Source organism: Hylobates moloch, unplaced genomic scaffold (assembly GCF_009828535.3).
Source record: "Hylobates moloch isolate HMO894 unplaced genomic scaffold, HMol_V3 SCAFFOLD_7, whole genome shotgun sequence".
Lineage (NCBI taxonomy): Eukaryota > Metazoa > Chordata > Mammalia > Primates > Hylobatidae > Hylobates > Hylobates moloch.
The window spans coordinates 50,086,552-50,101,789 of NW_026652282.1; the positions used below are offsets into that span (position 1 = coordinate 50,086,552).

The 15,238-nt window shown below is 37.5% G+C and overlaps 1 protein-coding gene across 3 annotated transcripts; it reads right to left on the reverse strand.

Moving 5' to 3' along the window:
- Positions 1 to 113: 113 nt before the first annotated feature.
- On the reverse strand, positions 114 to 5,037 carry SPIN3 (spindlin family member 3). Of its 3 annotated transcripts, none has more exons than XM_032757040.2 (2): positions 5,007 to 5,037; positions 114 to 4,333 (listed from the first exon to the last, which is right to left on the reverse strand). In XM_032757040.2, the coding sequence occupies exon 2, from the start codon at positions 4,329 to 4,331 to the stop codon at positions 3,555 to 3,557; it is 777 nt and encodes a 258-aa protein (XP_032612931.1). In that variant the 5' UTR covers positions 4,332 to 4,333; positions 5,007 to 5,037; the 3' UTR covers positions 114 to 3,554. The 3 variants fall into 3 exon arrangements, with proteins under 3 accessions (XP_032612931.1, XP_032612928.1, XP_032612930.1); XM_032757037.2 differs by lacking the exon at positions 5,007 to 5,037 and adding an exon at positions 4,596 to 4,920; XM_032757039.2 differs by lacking the exon at positions 5,007 to 5,037 and adding an exon at positions 4,661 to 4,903.
- Between the last annotated feature and the right edge of the window lie 10,201 nt (positions 5,038 to 15,238).

Consider the following 15,238-nt stretch of genomic DNA (forward strand, 5'->3'; position numbering starts at 1 on the left):
AATATACTGGCCTCTCTTGAGAAGTTCCTCTCACAGAATATGTTATGTTCACATATATTTCACATTCTACTATTGAGAAAAATTGGACTGGCAGAAATTGTGGGTTTGTAGGGTCATGTAAGTTTTCATTAAACTGGGTTAGGGTTTGAAGGTTTGAATTAATTATACCTCCTTCCCTTCCAGATTCTGAACCAATTAAAAAATATACACAGGAATCAAATAGGGATTAAGATATCAGCTTTAATATATTGTTCAGTGAAAAAAGCAAAATTCAGAACAGCATGTATAGTATGCCACCACTTGTGTAAAAAAAAAAAAACTTGATACACACACAATATGCTTGTAAATACATGGAATATCTCTGGAATGATACATAAGTAACTGGTAACAGTCATTACTTTTTGAAAATGGGACCAGGGAACTGAGGCCAGGGGTGAGAAGGAGGAAGAGAGACTTACTTTTTAATAGTATACCCTTCTGTACTGTTTGACTTTTACCATAGGCATGTGTTATTTTTCTAAAAAACAATTTATATATTAAAACTGTAAAAAAGAATAAAAAGATACCAGCTTTATAGCTGATAGAGCTGGATTGGAGAACATGGCTTGGACCTGAGGCTGAAACGAACTTCTATCATAAGTCTAAGGACATTGAGATTCCCCCACCCCAAGGAGAGATAGTTGGGTCTACAAAGCAGATGTTTACCCAGCCATGTAGTGAAGGACTGCAGTCTTTCCCACATCTTGCTGTGTGGAACGAACTCAAGATCCAAGAGTGGCCTAAGCTGCCTATCCATTATAACCATTTTCTCAATCTCATCATCAAGTTATTCCTCCTCCCAAGCGTAAGATTGAATGAGTGTAAGAGAAGATGGGTAGAACTTTCTTGCAAACATTTTTGAGAGATGCAAGTCTTTTCCTTTTCTTGAGTCAGGAGCATGGAGAGAGGAAGAGGATAGATCCCATCATACCCTTGTACATTTTCATTCTCTTAAGCCACAATGGTTAATGCTCAAGACTCTGGTCAACAAACAGGGCTGTGGCTGTCCCCTTCCAGGGAGACCAACAGTGTCTTAGAAAAGTTCTGCTCCCATCAATGTAAGATTGGTGAGCAGTTCTGTTTTTGCCCCCAAGAGGCTCTGAAATAAGTCAAAATAGAACAGTAATTAAATTAACTCTAAGGCTACATTACACCCTAGGCTGAAAATTTGATCACAATTATAGCCCTAATTTACAATTATGTCCAGTCATATTTTCTGACATAGCTGACAACAATTATACAATGACTCCCAAAGATAGCATTAAAATACTCCAAATAATACAATATCAACAACATAATAAAAATGCCTTAGTTTGAACTATATGACCTCACCCCCACCCCATCAACTATTAAACTCCAAGGGAAAAAGGACTGCCCAAAATTAAATTTCTAATTCGAAGTCCAAAATAATTAAAGTCCAAAATTCTGCCTTTCCCAATTTCTCGTTTTTCTCATTTCAGCCATATAGATCTCACAAAGATGTCTGCCCAGATATGGGGTTCCTTCAGCAGCTGCAGCCTTGGCTGTCTTCCTCTTGACTGGGTGTAGTTCCTTCAGGACCTCAGGAGTTGAATTAATCTAACCCCACAACTGCATGTCATACATATTAAAGAGTCCAAAGGGTCAATAAGACATAAGATTATCACAATATCGACCTCACATCAAAAAAAATTAGAAAGCACACTAGTCCCCAGTCACTAGAACAGTTGTTTTAAGCAAATATATGACCCCAGGACTTAGAACATAGGGCAATACAGACCCACATTGCTGTTGTCAGTCAAACATCATAGTAGAGACTTAGTGGCATCAAAAAGCAAAAGTAGACAGATAAAACATAGGAGAAAAGAGAATATCTTCTTTGTTTCATCCTCAGCAGGATGCCAATCTGTGCCGGTAGTCTGGACTCCATGACCTGTGAACTTAAACTAATTTGGAAGATATCTTGCAGTACAGTCCCAATATGATTGTACTGCCTTGAGTCCCAGCCCCAAATGTGCAGAACTCCATGGCCTCATGAGGCTGTTACTGCTAATGGAGCTTCTGTGAGAACCTCAATGAGAAAGCATTAGTTTTGGCCAGGTGCTTCTCTCAAAAACCATGCTTGTATTTCAACTTTTCTTTCCTAGGCTTTGGTTAATCTCCACCAATGCCTCTTTAATAGTGGAAAGCTCAAAGGCCCTTCCATTGTTTACTTTTCTGCCACAGTAGAACTCACCCTTATCTGCATATGAGTTTCTCAGGGCCAGCCAAGAAACAGGACAGAGTTAAAAATCAAAACGCTAACAAAAATCTATTAGATTTCTATCTACCAATGCCAGCACTTAAAACATCATTAAGCCTACAGATTACCTACCACTGACTGTGTTCCAAGTCCTGCTAGGATACCATAATAGATGAGCCCACCAGTCCCTGCAAGGAAGCAGTCCCTGCTTTCAGCCATTCTTGGTTCTCACAAGTGCCTTGCCCACCTCATATGCTGGGGCTCTGAATTCAGTCTCCTAAGAATCAAATCTAAAACTTCTGAGTCTCTCTTAGCACAGCAAAGAAATCTGTATCTCAGCTTGATTCTGGGTTTCTCCTCTTTTATTTTGAGGTTCTGGACAGATCTGTCAACCCTTGCCAAACCCAGCCTTTGCCTTGTGACTGAGGACTCTAGCTAGAGCCTGGCTTAATGCTCCTCTGGGCCAGCAAAGACCATTTGTGCTAAAGTCTGCCTGCACAGCTTGTATCAGTTAAAACTTACTCCATGTCTGCAGATACCAGCCAGAGCTATTGGAGACAAGAGAGACCCTAATGCCACTGATGACTAAAACCTTTCACTTAAGCTCCACTAGAAATCTTGATCTCTCCACTTGGAGTTTGGTCCCCAAATGCTTGTCGTCTTATCAGTTTTGCAAGGTTTCTCAGCCTATGGTTAGGTACTAAAATGCAAAGTAATTACCTTCTTAATTCTAAAACAGCTGAGCAATAGGTGAAAGAACCAGAAAGAGAGCAAAATTATTAGCCTTACTTTTAGTACAGTTAGAATTGAGAATGCAACTTGAACAAGAGACCAAAATGGGCTTCCCACTCTTTCCCAAGTTAGATTTTTGAAGCCACTTGGGGGAGATTTGAGATTGCAAAGACACTTACCCAGCCAGTCACATGGGATATCTCAGCAAGCTTCACACCTCAATGAATGTAGAGTCCAAGTGCCAAAAAGAGTGAGGTGAGAGGTGTTCAGCTACCTTTAATCTATTAACACCACCCAAGATAAAAAAAAGTATGAGCCAATGGATGTCAGGCTTTACCCTTCTCACGAATCAGTTAAATTGTAGAGAGGAACCAGTGAAAAGGTTGGACAGATGGTCAAAAGGTTTCTTCCAAAAACATATGAGAGGGCAGAAGTTCCAATTTTTTGCCAAGCAAAACGTGCAAAAAGGGAGAAGATGGTTCTTACAAACTAGAAAGCAATCAAGACTTTCTGTGTCTACAGATTTAGAGTTTCATATATTTGGCAAATTTCAAGATGACCTCTAAGATGTTTTTACCAAATCGTAGACATAGATATGGAAATCATCATCAAATTTGATGAAGTACACAGAGGGTTTTGCTTCTACCTGATGAATGACCATGCCAGTTCTCTTGGAGCCATCGTCTTTGGCGTATTCCACCTGTTTGCCTACCAGGCTGTCTATGACTTCTCCTGGCTCCCTCTCTGCCAGAGGAGAATCATTGGAATCTTGAAGGATGCGGAGGTCACCATCTTTATAATCATCTAACAGCTGGTACATATATAATACAGGATCTTTCTCATAGGTAATGTAAAACCATGTGTTCATGACAGGTGCCTGAGCTAAGACCATCCCCCTCCATTCATTTTTGGAACCTTCCTCTGTCTCAAAAATATGTTCCACTGCTTTGCCAACCATTATTTCTGCCAAGTGTGTATCACTGATTCTAGATGATGCAACTCTATTAGGAAGGACTTCAAGTGATGACACTCTTTCATCTCTGTGAAGTTCCAATCCATAAACACAGTCAAATCCATCATATTTGATAAGATACAGAGAGGGATTTACAGGTACCTGATCCAGAACGGTTCCTTTCCACTGTGTTAGAGGTTCATCTCCATCTTTCCATCCGTGCTGAATTCTGCAGCCCACGATGTTCCTCCGAGGCTGGGAGGTGGGTCGGCTCCTATGCTTCCTGTGTGCAGCCTTCCTCTTTATCATGGTAACAGACACACTGCCGTGGCCAGCGCCTGTCCTGGACCGCTGCCCTGCAGCTGCCTTTCCAAACGGGGTCTTCATGCCTGCGAGGAGGAGCACAGTTGCCAGGTGGACCGAGAAAGGAAATTAACACAATCAATGCATAACACGGAGAGCTTTTTCTCCTAATCAGCGCACCCCGTAAACCCACGCCTGTTTTTCCCGAAAGCTAGATAGCAAAGCTGGAAATCAAGGCACCCTGGCTGAGTGCCTGCAGTAACCTTCCTCCCCAGCTCAGTCTGGCTAAGATCTGCGGCTCGGTGAAATAGCGTTTCCCCATTCCCCTCGCCCTGCTTCCAACACTACCCGGCCAGGAGGCGCAGATTCCCCACCGTCCCGGATTGCGGGCCTCAAGTGCCCAAATCGAACACCTCGCCGTCGCCTCCGCAGTGAGCCTATGAGAAGGAAAATCAGCGGGCGAGCAGCCCGGTGCTTGCAAAAGCTGGGAGAAGATGATCCGTAGGCAAGGAGTGTCTCTAAGAGGGCGGCGGGGCAGGCGAAGATGACCGTGGCGGCGTCCCTTGCTCTTGACTCCTGCGTCCTCCGCCTTCCTGGTGGCGGTGGCGGTGGCGGTGGCCGCAGCCCCCCTCCCACATAAGACTCCCACTAGTCGCTGCTGCGCCGCAGTCTCCTCCCTCTTTTTCTAGCGCAGCTTCCGGTCAGTAGAGAGGCCTCCCCTTCCTGCCAAACACCGCGTGGTGCCCCTCCCCTACCAACCTGTACCATAGACCTGGGCGTGGAAGGTGCTCCTAGGCTCTCGGTCTCGCAGCTTCCCCCAAATCAGAAACTGTGGAGCCCACAACCACCTCTCTCTCACTGCATAGGTTACCTCTTCTGGTTTAGCACGCGCCCCTCCCCCCACCTAACCTCAACTCTCTGCGCCCCTGCCTCTTCTGCTTTCCACCTTTCAGGAATTAGCCTTTTCCTTTCCCCTCCCTCCCCGCGTCCCCCCACCCTCCATTGAAGGGGATTTGTGGTAGGACAAGAGAAATGCGCTAGTGCTCAGTGTTCAGGCTACCATCTTGACCCAATCTACGTAATTTTTACTGACTTGTCATTCCCAGACTTAACTTCTTGAGGATTTCTTTTCTCTTCCCCTGATTGCAAGATAATTGCATGTACAATATTGACACTGTAAAATTCAGAAAATTGATATGAAGAGAAAATAATTAACTGTAAGCCGGCCTCCCATTTTCCACAGCTCACAGTGAAATATTAACACTATTTCCTTTTCCTTTTTTTCTAAGCTCTTACGAAGCTTGGATAATTTTGAATATGCACTTTCATGTCCTGCTCATTTCCATGTAGAATAAGCATTTGCTCAGTTTTTTAGATATTTTCTGAGAACATGTTTTGTAGTAGCTTCATAAAGTTCAGCGTTAGGATTTTTCATGATTTTGCCATTGCCGCCTATCTTCAGACGTTTAATTGTTAAATACCTATAAATTGTGCTTGCACATGAATTATTCTGTTCACTTGAACAGAATAACCTGGACACTAAACTTATAACTCAGAACAATTGCTAAAATTAAAACAGGAATTTGTGAGATCATAAATCTGTGGAGAAAGACATTTCAGAAGTGATTCAATCATTTTTATCGTTACAGCCATCCTAGTGGGTATGAAGTGGTATCTTATTGTGGTTTTAATTTGCATTTCTCTAATGACTAATGAGGATGAGGATCTTTTTGTGTGCTTGTTGGACATTTGTGTATCTTTGAAGAAATGTCTATTTCAAGTGCTGTATTCATTTTTTAAATGAATTGTTTGTAGCAGGGCTGTTAATTGTTCTTTTTAAATTCTGGATAGGAGAACCTTGTCAGATATATGATATGAAAATATTTTATCCCGTTTTGTGGGGTGTCTTTTCACTTTCTTGATAGTATTTCTGATGCACAAAAGCTTAAAACTTGGTTGTGCGTTTGGAGTCACATCTAAATAAACACTGCCAAATCCAAGTTCATGAAAATGTACTCCTGTATTTTCTTGTAAAATTTTGTTTGTTTTTAGCTCTTATATTTATGTCTTTGACCCATTTTGAGTTAATTATTATATATGGTCTGATGAAGGGGACCAAATTTATTCTTTTGCACATGGATATCCAGTTGTCTCAGCACCTTCTGTTGAAGAGACAATTCTTAGCCCGTTTAATTGTCTTGGCATATTTGTTGAAAATCAATTTCGTACAGATGTATAGGCTTATATCTGGACTCTTAATTCTATTTCATAGAATTTTATGCAAAAACCACATTTTTAATTTATCTTTATGGAAGAACCACATTTATTTTTTGATTACTGTAACTGTGCAGTAAGTGTGATTTCTCTGAAAATATTATTAAGATTATATTGGCTACTCATGTTCCCTTTTTTTTTTTGAGACAGAGTCCTGCTCTGTCGCCCAGGCTAGAGTGCAGTGGCGTGATCTCGGCTCACTACAACCTCCGCCTCCCGGGTTCAAGCGATTCTCCTGTCTCACCATCCTGAGTAGCTGGGGTTACAGGCGTGTGCCACCACACCCAGCTAATTTCAAGGTCCCTTTCAATTTCATATGAATTTTAGGATTGTCTTTTCCTTTTCTGAACAAAAGGACCATTGGGATTTTGATAAGGGTTGCACTGACTCTGCAGATAAACTTGGGAAGTATTGTTATCTGAACAATATTGTCTTACAATCCATGAACACAGAGTTTCCAGAGGGCATAATTTCCCATGAACAGAGTTTCCTATGAACACTGGGTATCTTGCAATTTATTTAGATCTTCTTTAAATTATTTCAGCATTGTTTTGTAGTTTCAGTTATATTTATTTCTAAGTTATTTTATTATTTTTGATGCTATGGTAAATGGAATTGTTTACTGTGATATTGTGAAGTATATATTTGCTCTTTGATCTCCTTTTCTGGCATACAGCCCCTAAAACCCTTGAAGTATCCTGAGCAATAAGAGTGCCTTTTGTATGCTAATAAGATGACTGATGATTGGCAGCCCCTAGATATCTTCAGGATGTGGGCTGTTCACGGCAAAGACCAGGGCATGATTAGAAGATTGGAGCAGAGAGGAGTTAAAGGTTGAATCGATCACCAATGGCTAATGATGTCTACATAATGAAGCCTCCATAAGAACCCAAAATAACAAGGTTAAGAGAGCTTTGGGATAGCTGAACACCTGGAAGTTCCTGAAGGGTGGCTCACTTGAACAGGGCATGGAAGCCTGGTGCCCCATTCCACATACCTTGCCCAATATATCTCTTCCTTCTGGGTGTTCATCTGTATCTTTTGTAATATCCTTTACAATAAATGGGTAAATGTAAGTAAAGTGTTTCCCTGAGTTCTGTGAGCTGCTCTAGCAAATTAATTGAATGAGAACCCTGATTTATAGTTGGTCTGTTAGAAGTACAGATCATAACCTGGAACTTGTAATTGGCATCTAAAGTGCAGGGCAGTCTTGTGGGATTGAGCCCTCATGATTTTTAAGCATTGATATTGTATCTTGTCTTAGTTCAGGCTGTTATAACAAATTACCATAGAATGAGTGGCTGAAACAATAAACATGTATTTCTGACAGTTCTGGAGGCTGGAAAGTCCAAGATAAGAAGTACAGGCCAATTTGGTTCCCCGGGGATAGGCCCTCTTTCTGGTTCCAAATGGCTATCTTCTCATTGTACTCTCACATGGTGAAGAGCAGAGAGAGAGCTAGCTCTCTGGCCACCACTTATAAGAGCATTAATCCCATCCATAGGGGCTCTACCCTCATGACCTAATTATCTCCCAAAGGCTCCACCTTCAAATATTATCACACTGGAGATTAGGCTTTAACATATACATTTAGGGGACAGGGCCACAAACATTCAATCCATGGCATATCCTGAAATTTGACTCAATCCTTTTAATCATTTCAGTAGTTACTAATGGATTCTTTAGGATCATCTCTATATACAATGGTATTATCAGCAAATAAAGATAGTTTTACATTTTCCTAATATGGATAACTTTTATTTATTTATTTTCTTACTCGATTGCCCTGTCTAGAACCTACTGCAGTACAATGCTCAATGGAAATAGTGAGGGGGCATTCTTGTCCTCTTCTTATACTTAGGGGGAGAGGTTTCAGCCTTTCCCTGTTGAATGTGAATTTAGCTCTTTTTTTATTCATATATGTCTCTTATCTTGAAGAAGTTCCCTTCTATTCCTAGTTTGTTGACAGGTTTATTATTATTATTATTAGAGGGTGTTGGATTTTGTCAAATGCTTTCTTATGTCAGTTGAGATAATCATTTTTTTCCCTTCATCCTATTGAGGTGTATTATTTTTATAAAATTTTTTAATTGGAATAAACTATACTATAACATAAAATTACCGCTTTAAGAGTACAATTTAGTGGCAGTAAGTACATGCACATTGTTGTGCAATCACCATTATCCATTTTCAGAACTTTTTTGTTATCCCAAACATAAAATATGTACCCATTAAAAAATAATTCCCTATTCCTCCCTCCCTCAGTCCCTGGTAACTTCTTTTCCTTGGTGCCTCATACAAGTGATATCATACTAATATTTGTTCTTTTATGTCTCTTTTCACTTAGCATACTGTCTTCAAGATTCATTTATGTTATAGCATTTATCACAATTTCATTCCTTTTTAAGGCTGAGTAATATTCCATTGCACCTATGTATCACATTTTGTTTTTCAATTCATCTGGCAATAGACACTAGTGTTGTTTCCACCTTTTGACTATGTGAATGATGATGCTATGAACATTTGTGTAGAAATATTTGTTCAAATCCCTGCTTGCCTTTCATTAGAGTATATAATGAGAAGTAGAATTACTGGATCATGTGATAATTTAACTTTTTGAGGAACTGCCAAACTGTTTCCACAGTGGCTGTACCATTTTACATTCTTGTCAGTAATGCACAAGTATTCCAATTTCTCCACATCTTCACTCACAGTTTTTATTTTTTTGTGATAGTCATCATAATGATTGTACAGTGGTACCTCATTGTACTTTTGACTTGCATTTCCTTAATGATTAGTGAAATTGAGCATCTTTTTATGCTTTTATTGGCCATTTGTATCTCTTTGGAGAAATACCTATTCAATCCATTTGCCCACTTTTTAGTTGGTGCTTGTTTATTATCATTAAGTTGTAGGGATTCTTTGTATATTCTGGATGTTAATTTCTCATTGGATATATAATTTACAATTTTTGTCTCATTCTGTGAGTTGTCTTTTCATTCTGTTGATGGTGTCCCTTGATGCATTTATTTTAATTTTAATAGAGTCCAATGTATCTCCTGTTTCCATTCCTGTGCTCTTTGTGTCATATCTGATAAATTGTTGCAAAATCCAATTTCATAAAAGTTTTCTCTCATGTTTCCTTCTACCAGTTTTACAGTTTTAGCTCTTATGTTTAGGTCTCTGGTTCATTTAAGACAGCATGGTGTAAGGTATATAGTGTATATGGTGTAAGGTAAGGGTCCAATATCCTTCTTTTGCAAGTGTCCATGTAGTTTTCCCAGCACTGATTGTTAACAATATTTTTCTTTCCTCATTTAATAGTCATGGCATTCTTGTCAAAAATCACTTACATAAATAAGCAAGAGTCTATTTCATAGCTCTCTTTTATTCCATTGGTCTATGTGTGTGTGTGCCAGGTGGGACCCCACACCTCCAGACTTCAGGCCTGTGAGGTGCACTTGCTCTCTGACTCACTCCAGTGCCATGGCAGGTAGAGCAGACCCAGGCTTTGGGCATCCCCCAGTGCCACACTGACTGCAATGGCTCCAGGCTTTCATCATGCCCCAGAACCGTGGTGGCCCAACTGGCCCTGGGCATCAATAAGACACAAGATGGCCTGCCCAGAATCTCTGGACAGGCTGACAGTGGAAGGGTCTTCCAAAACAAAGCCAGTCTGTGAAGACTGGAGTCAGTACCTATTTCTTCAAATGTGAAGACATCAGTGAACAGCCACAAGGATCAAGAGCAATCAGGGAAACATGACATCATCAAAAGGACAAACAAAAATAGCAGTGACTGAAATGGAGATGCGTGAATTACCTGAAAAGGAATTCAAAATAACTGCTTATTAAGCTTAATCATGAAGAAAAATGCTTTTTAGGAGTTATATTATTCAGTGCATTATTTACAAAGTATAACCAAGTCTATGGTAAAATGAATTTCTAATTCAAAAGAATGCTGTTATCCTTATTTAACATTTTCCCTATAATAATTACTATTTAAAGATAATTATGGTTACAATTTTCAAGCTTTGTGAAAAAATTGTTCATACAAGGAAGTAATGATTACAACCTGCTAAAACTGTCCAGCCTGTAAATACTTTTTATTTGTTTATTACATTTTACTAGTAGAAATACATTTATATTCTTTTTCTTTCTTTATCTATCCTCCCCACTTCCCTTTGTGGCCTCTGGTAACAACTAATCTGACCTCTATCTTCATGATATACTAAAAAAGCTAAAAAAGCACTCACATATGAGTGAGAATATGCAACAGGATTTAATTCTTTTTTTTATGGTGGAATAATATTCCATTGTGTATATATACAACATTTTCTATTTTTAATTAAAAAATTTTTACTGATTTGAGAGTACAAGTGCAGTATTGTGTAGTGATGAAGTCTGGGCGTTTAGCCATCACTTGAATAATGTACATTGTACCCAGTAGGTAATTTTTTATTCCTAACCTCTTCCCAACCTCCCACCTTTCAGAGTCTTCAATGTCTATTATTACACCTTGTATTCATGTGTATTCATTATTTAGCTCCTGCTTATAAATGAGTCCATACAGTATTTAACTTTCTGGGTTATTTCACTTAAGAAAATGGCCTCCATTGCTCTCCATGTTGCTGCAAAAGACAGGATTTCATTCTTTTTTATGACTGAGAAGTATTCTATGGCATGTGTGTATGTATATATATGTCACATTCTCTTTATCCAATTATTCATTGATGGACACTTAGGTTTATTCTATGACTTTGTGAATAGTGGTGAAATAAAGACATGAATACAGGTAGCATTTTGACATAACGATTTCTTTTATTTTTGGTATATATCCAGTAGTGGGATTGTTGTATCGAATGGTAGTTCTATTTTTAGTTCTTTGAGAAATCTCCATACATTTTTTTCCAGAGAGGTTGTTCTAATTTACATTTCCACCAACATTGAATAAATGTTCCTTTTCCTCAGCATCCTTGCCAACATCTGTTGTTTTTTGACTTTTTAATGATAGCCATTCTGACTGGAGTAAGATGGTATGTCATTGTGGTTTTAATTTGTGTTTCTTTGATGATTAGTGATGTTGAGTATTTTATTTTTTGTTTCATTTTGTATTGTTTGTTGGCTGCTTCTATATCTTCTTTTGAAAAATGTCTGTTCATGTTCTTGGCCCACTTTTTAAGGGATTATTATTATTATTATTTACATTATTTTCATGTTGCTTGAGTTCTTTGTAGATTCTAGATATTAGTCCTGGGTCAGATGGATACTTTGCAAATATTTTCTCCCATTTTGTAGGTTGTTCGTTTACTCTGTTGACTGTTTCTTCTGCTTTGTAGGAGATTTTTAGTTTAATTAAGCCCTATTTGTCTATTTTTGTTTTTGTTGTATTAGCTTTTGAGGACTTGGTCATAAATTCTTTGCCTAGGCCAATGTCCAGAAGTGCTTTCCCTAATTTTTTTCTAGGTTTTGTATGGTTTTATTTACATTTATGTCTTTTATCTGTCATGAGTTTTTTTGTTTGTTTGTTTCATTCTTCTGCATATGGCTATTCACTTCTCCTAGCAACATTTACTGAGTAGGGTGTCTTTTATTCAGTGTATATATTTGTCAACATTGTTGAAGATCAGTTGGTTATAGGTATGTGACCTTACTTCTGGGTTCTCTATTCTGTTCTATTAATTTGTGTGTCTATTTTTATACCAGTACCAGACTGTCTTGGTTACTATATCCCTGTAGTATAAATTGAAGTGAGGTGATGTGATTCTTCCAGCTTTGTTCTTTTTGCTTGGGATTGCTTAGGCTGATGGGGCTGTTTGTTTCCATATAAATTTTAGGATTGTTTATTCTAATTCTGTGAAAAAATGATGTTGGTGATTTGATAGCAAGTGAATTGAATCTGTAAATTACTTTGGGCAGTGTGGTCATTTTAACAATATTGATTCTTCCAATTCATGAGCCTGGGATGTTTTTCCATTTGCTTGTGTCATGTATGATTTCTTTCATTAGTGTTTTGTATTTCTCCTTGTAAAGATCTTTTATCTTCTTTCATAAATGTATTCCTAGGTATTTTTGTTTTGTAGCTATTGTAAATAACATTGAGATTTAAATTTGGTTCTCAGCTTGATTGTTATTGGTATATAGGTATGGTACTGATCTTTAGACTTTTTTGGAATAGTTTCAGTAGGAATGGTACCATTTCTTTGTATGTCTGATAGAATTCAACTGTGAATTCCTCTGGCCTAGACTTTTACTTTTGGGGACTTTTTTTTTTTATTCCTGATCCAATCATACTGCTCATTATTGCTGTCTTAAGAATTTCTTTTTTTTTTTCCCTATTTCAATCTTGGGAGGTTATGTGCTTTCAGGAATTTATACATTTACTCTATGTTTACGAATTTGTGAGCGTAGAGATGTTCATTCGAGCCTCTGATGATCTTTTTATGTGTCTGTGGTATTAGTCATAATTTTTCCTCTTTCATTTTTGATTGTTCTTATTTGAATCTTCTTCTTTCTTGGGTTAATTTAGCTAGTGGTCTCTGGATTTTATCTTTTTAAAACAACCAACTTTTCATTAATCTTTGGATTGTTTTTGGGGTCACAATTTTATTTAGTTTTGCTCCGATCTTTGTTATTTCTTTTCTTCTGCTACCTGTGGGCTTGGTTTGTTCTTTTTTTTTTTTTTTTTAGTTTCTTGAGGTACAATGTTAGAATGTTAACTTGTAATATTTTTTCCTTTTTGATATAAGCATTTAATGCTATAACCTTCCCTCTTACCACTGCTTTTGCTATATTTTAGAGCTATTGGTATGTTGTGTCTCTACTTTTGTTTTGAACATTTAAAAATGTCCACCTTAATTTTGTCATTTGCTCAAAGATCATTAAGAAACAGGTTATTTAATTTTCTTGTGTTTGTATAGTTTTTAGAGTTCCTCTTGATATTGATTTCTAGTCTTTTTTTTCCCACTGTGGTCTGAGAAGATACTTGATATGATTTTAATTCTTAAAAATGTATTGAGACTTGTTTTGAGGCCTAATATATGATCTATTTTGAAAAACGTTTTAGTGTGCTGATGAAAAGAATGTATATTCTGCAGTTGTTGGGCAAAATGTTCAATTAATTTCTGTAAGGTCCATTTAGTCTAGATTTCAATTTAAGTCTAGTGTTTATACCTCATTTAAAAAGTTTATTTATTTGTTGATCTGTACTTTGGTTGATTATATATTTTGGCTATTATGAATAGTGCTGAAATAAACATGAAAGTGCAGATAAATCTTTGATATATTAATTTTTTGGATATATACTTAGTGGTGGAATTACTAGATCATATGATAATTCTAGTTTTAGATTTTTGAGTACCTTCCACATTGTTTTTTTATAGTAGATGTACTACCTTGCATTCCTACAATGTATGAGAGTTCCCCTTTCTCCAAATTTTTGCCAACATTTGTTATTTCTTGTCTTTTTGATACAAGCCATTTTGACTATAGTAAGATGATATATCCTTGTGGTTTTGATTTGCACTTCCCCAATTATTAGTGATATTGAGCATTTCTCACATACCAGTTGGTCCCTTGTATGTCTTATTTTGAGAAATGTCTATGTAGATCTTTTCCCCATCTTAATTGGATAGATGGGTTTTTTGCTCTTGAGTTGTTTGAACTTCTTGCATATTCTCATTCTTTCTTTTAACTTTATTTTAGCTTCAGGGGTACATGTGCCAGTTTGTTACATAGGTAAATTTTGTCACAGGGGTTTAATGTACAGATTATTTCATCACCTAGGTAACAAGCATAGTACCCAATAGGTAATTATTTGATCCCCTACCTCCTTCCACCATCCACCCTTAAGTAGGTCCTAGTGTCTGTTGTTCCCTTCTTTTCGTCTATGTATTCTCAATGTTTAGTTCCCACTTATAACTATGAGGATGGAGTGTTTGATTTTGTGTTCCTGAGTTAGTTTGCTTAGGATAATGGCCTTCAGCTGTATTCATGTTACTGCAAGGGACGTTATCTCATTCTTTTCTATGGCTGCATAGTATTTCATGGTGTACGTCTACCACATTTTATTTTTTATTTTTATTTTTAAATTTCTGAGCATACATAGTAGGTGTATATATTTATGGGGTTACATGAGATGTTTTGATACAGGCATGCAATGTGAAATAATTACATCATGGAAAATGGGTATCCATCCCCTCAAGCATTTATTCTTTGTTTTACAAACAATCTAATTTACTCTTTTTAGTGATTTTAAAATGTACAATTAAATTATCATTGACTATAGTCACCCTGTTGTGCTGCCAAATACTAGGTTGTATTCATTCTTTCCAACTATATTTTTTGTAACCATTAATCATCCTCACCTCCCCCTCAGCCCCTCACCACCATTTCCAGCCTCTGGTAACCATCCTTCTACTCTCCATTTCCATAAATTAAATTGTTTTGATGTTTACATACCACAAGTAGGTGAAAATATGCTATGTCTTTCTTACTGTGCCTGACTTATTTCACTTAACATATGATCTCCAGTTCCATTCATATTGTTGCAAATGAATAAATCTCATTCATTTTTATGGCTGCATAGTACTTCATTGTATATATGTACCATGTTTTTTTTTTTTTTCAGAAGGTTTTTTTAAATTTATTTATTTATTTTTTATTATACTTTAGGGTTTTAGGGTACATGTGCACAATGTGCAGGTTTGTTACATATGT

Coding starts and splice junctions, on each gene's coding strand:
- SPIN3 (XM_032757040.2), bottom strand. CDS start 4,331: ATGAAGACCCCGTTTGGAAAGGCAGCTGCAGGGCAGCGGTCCAGGACA.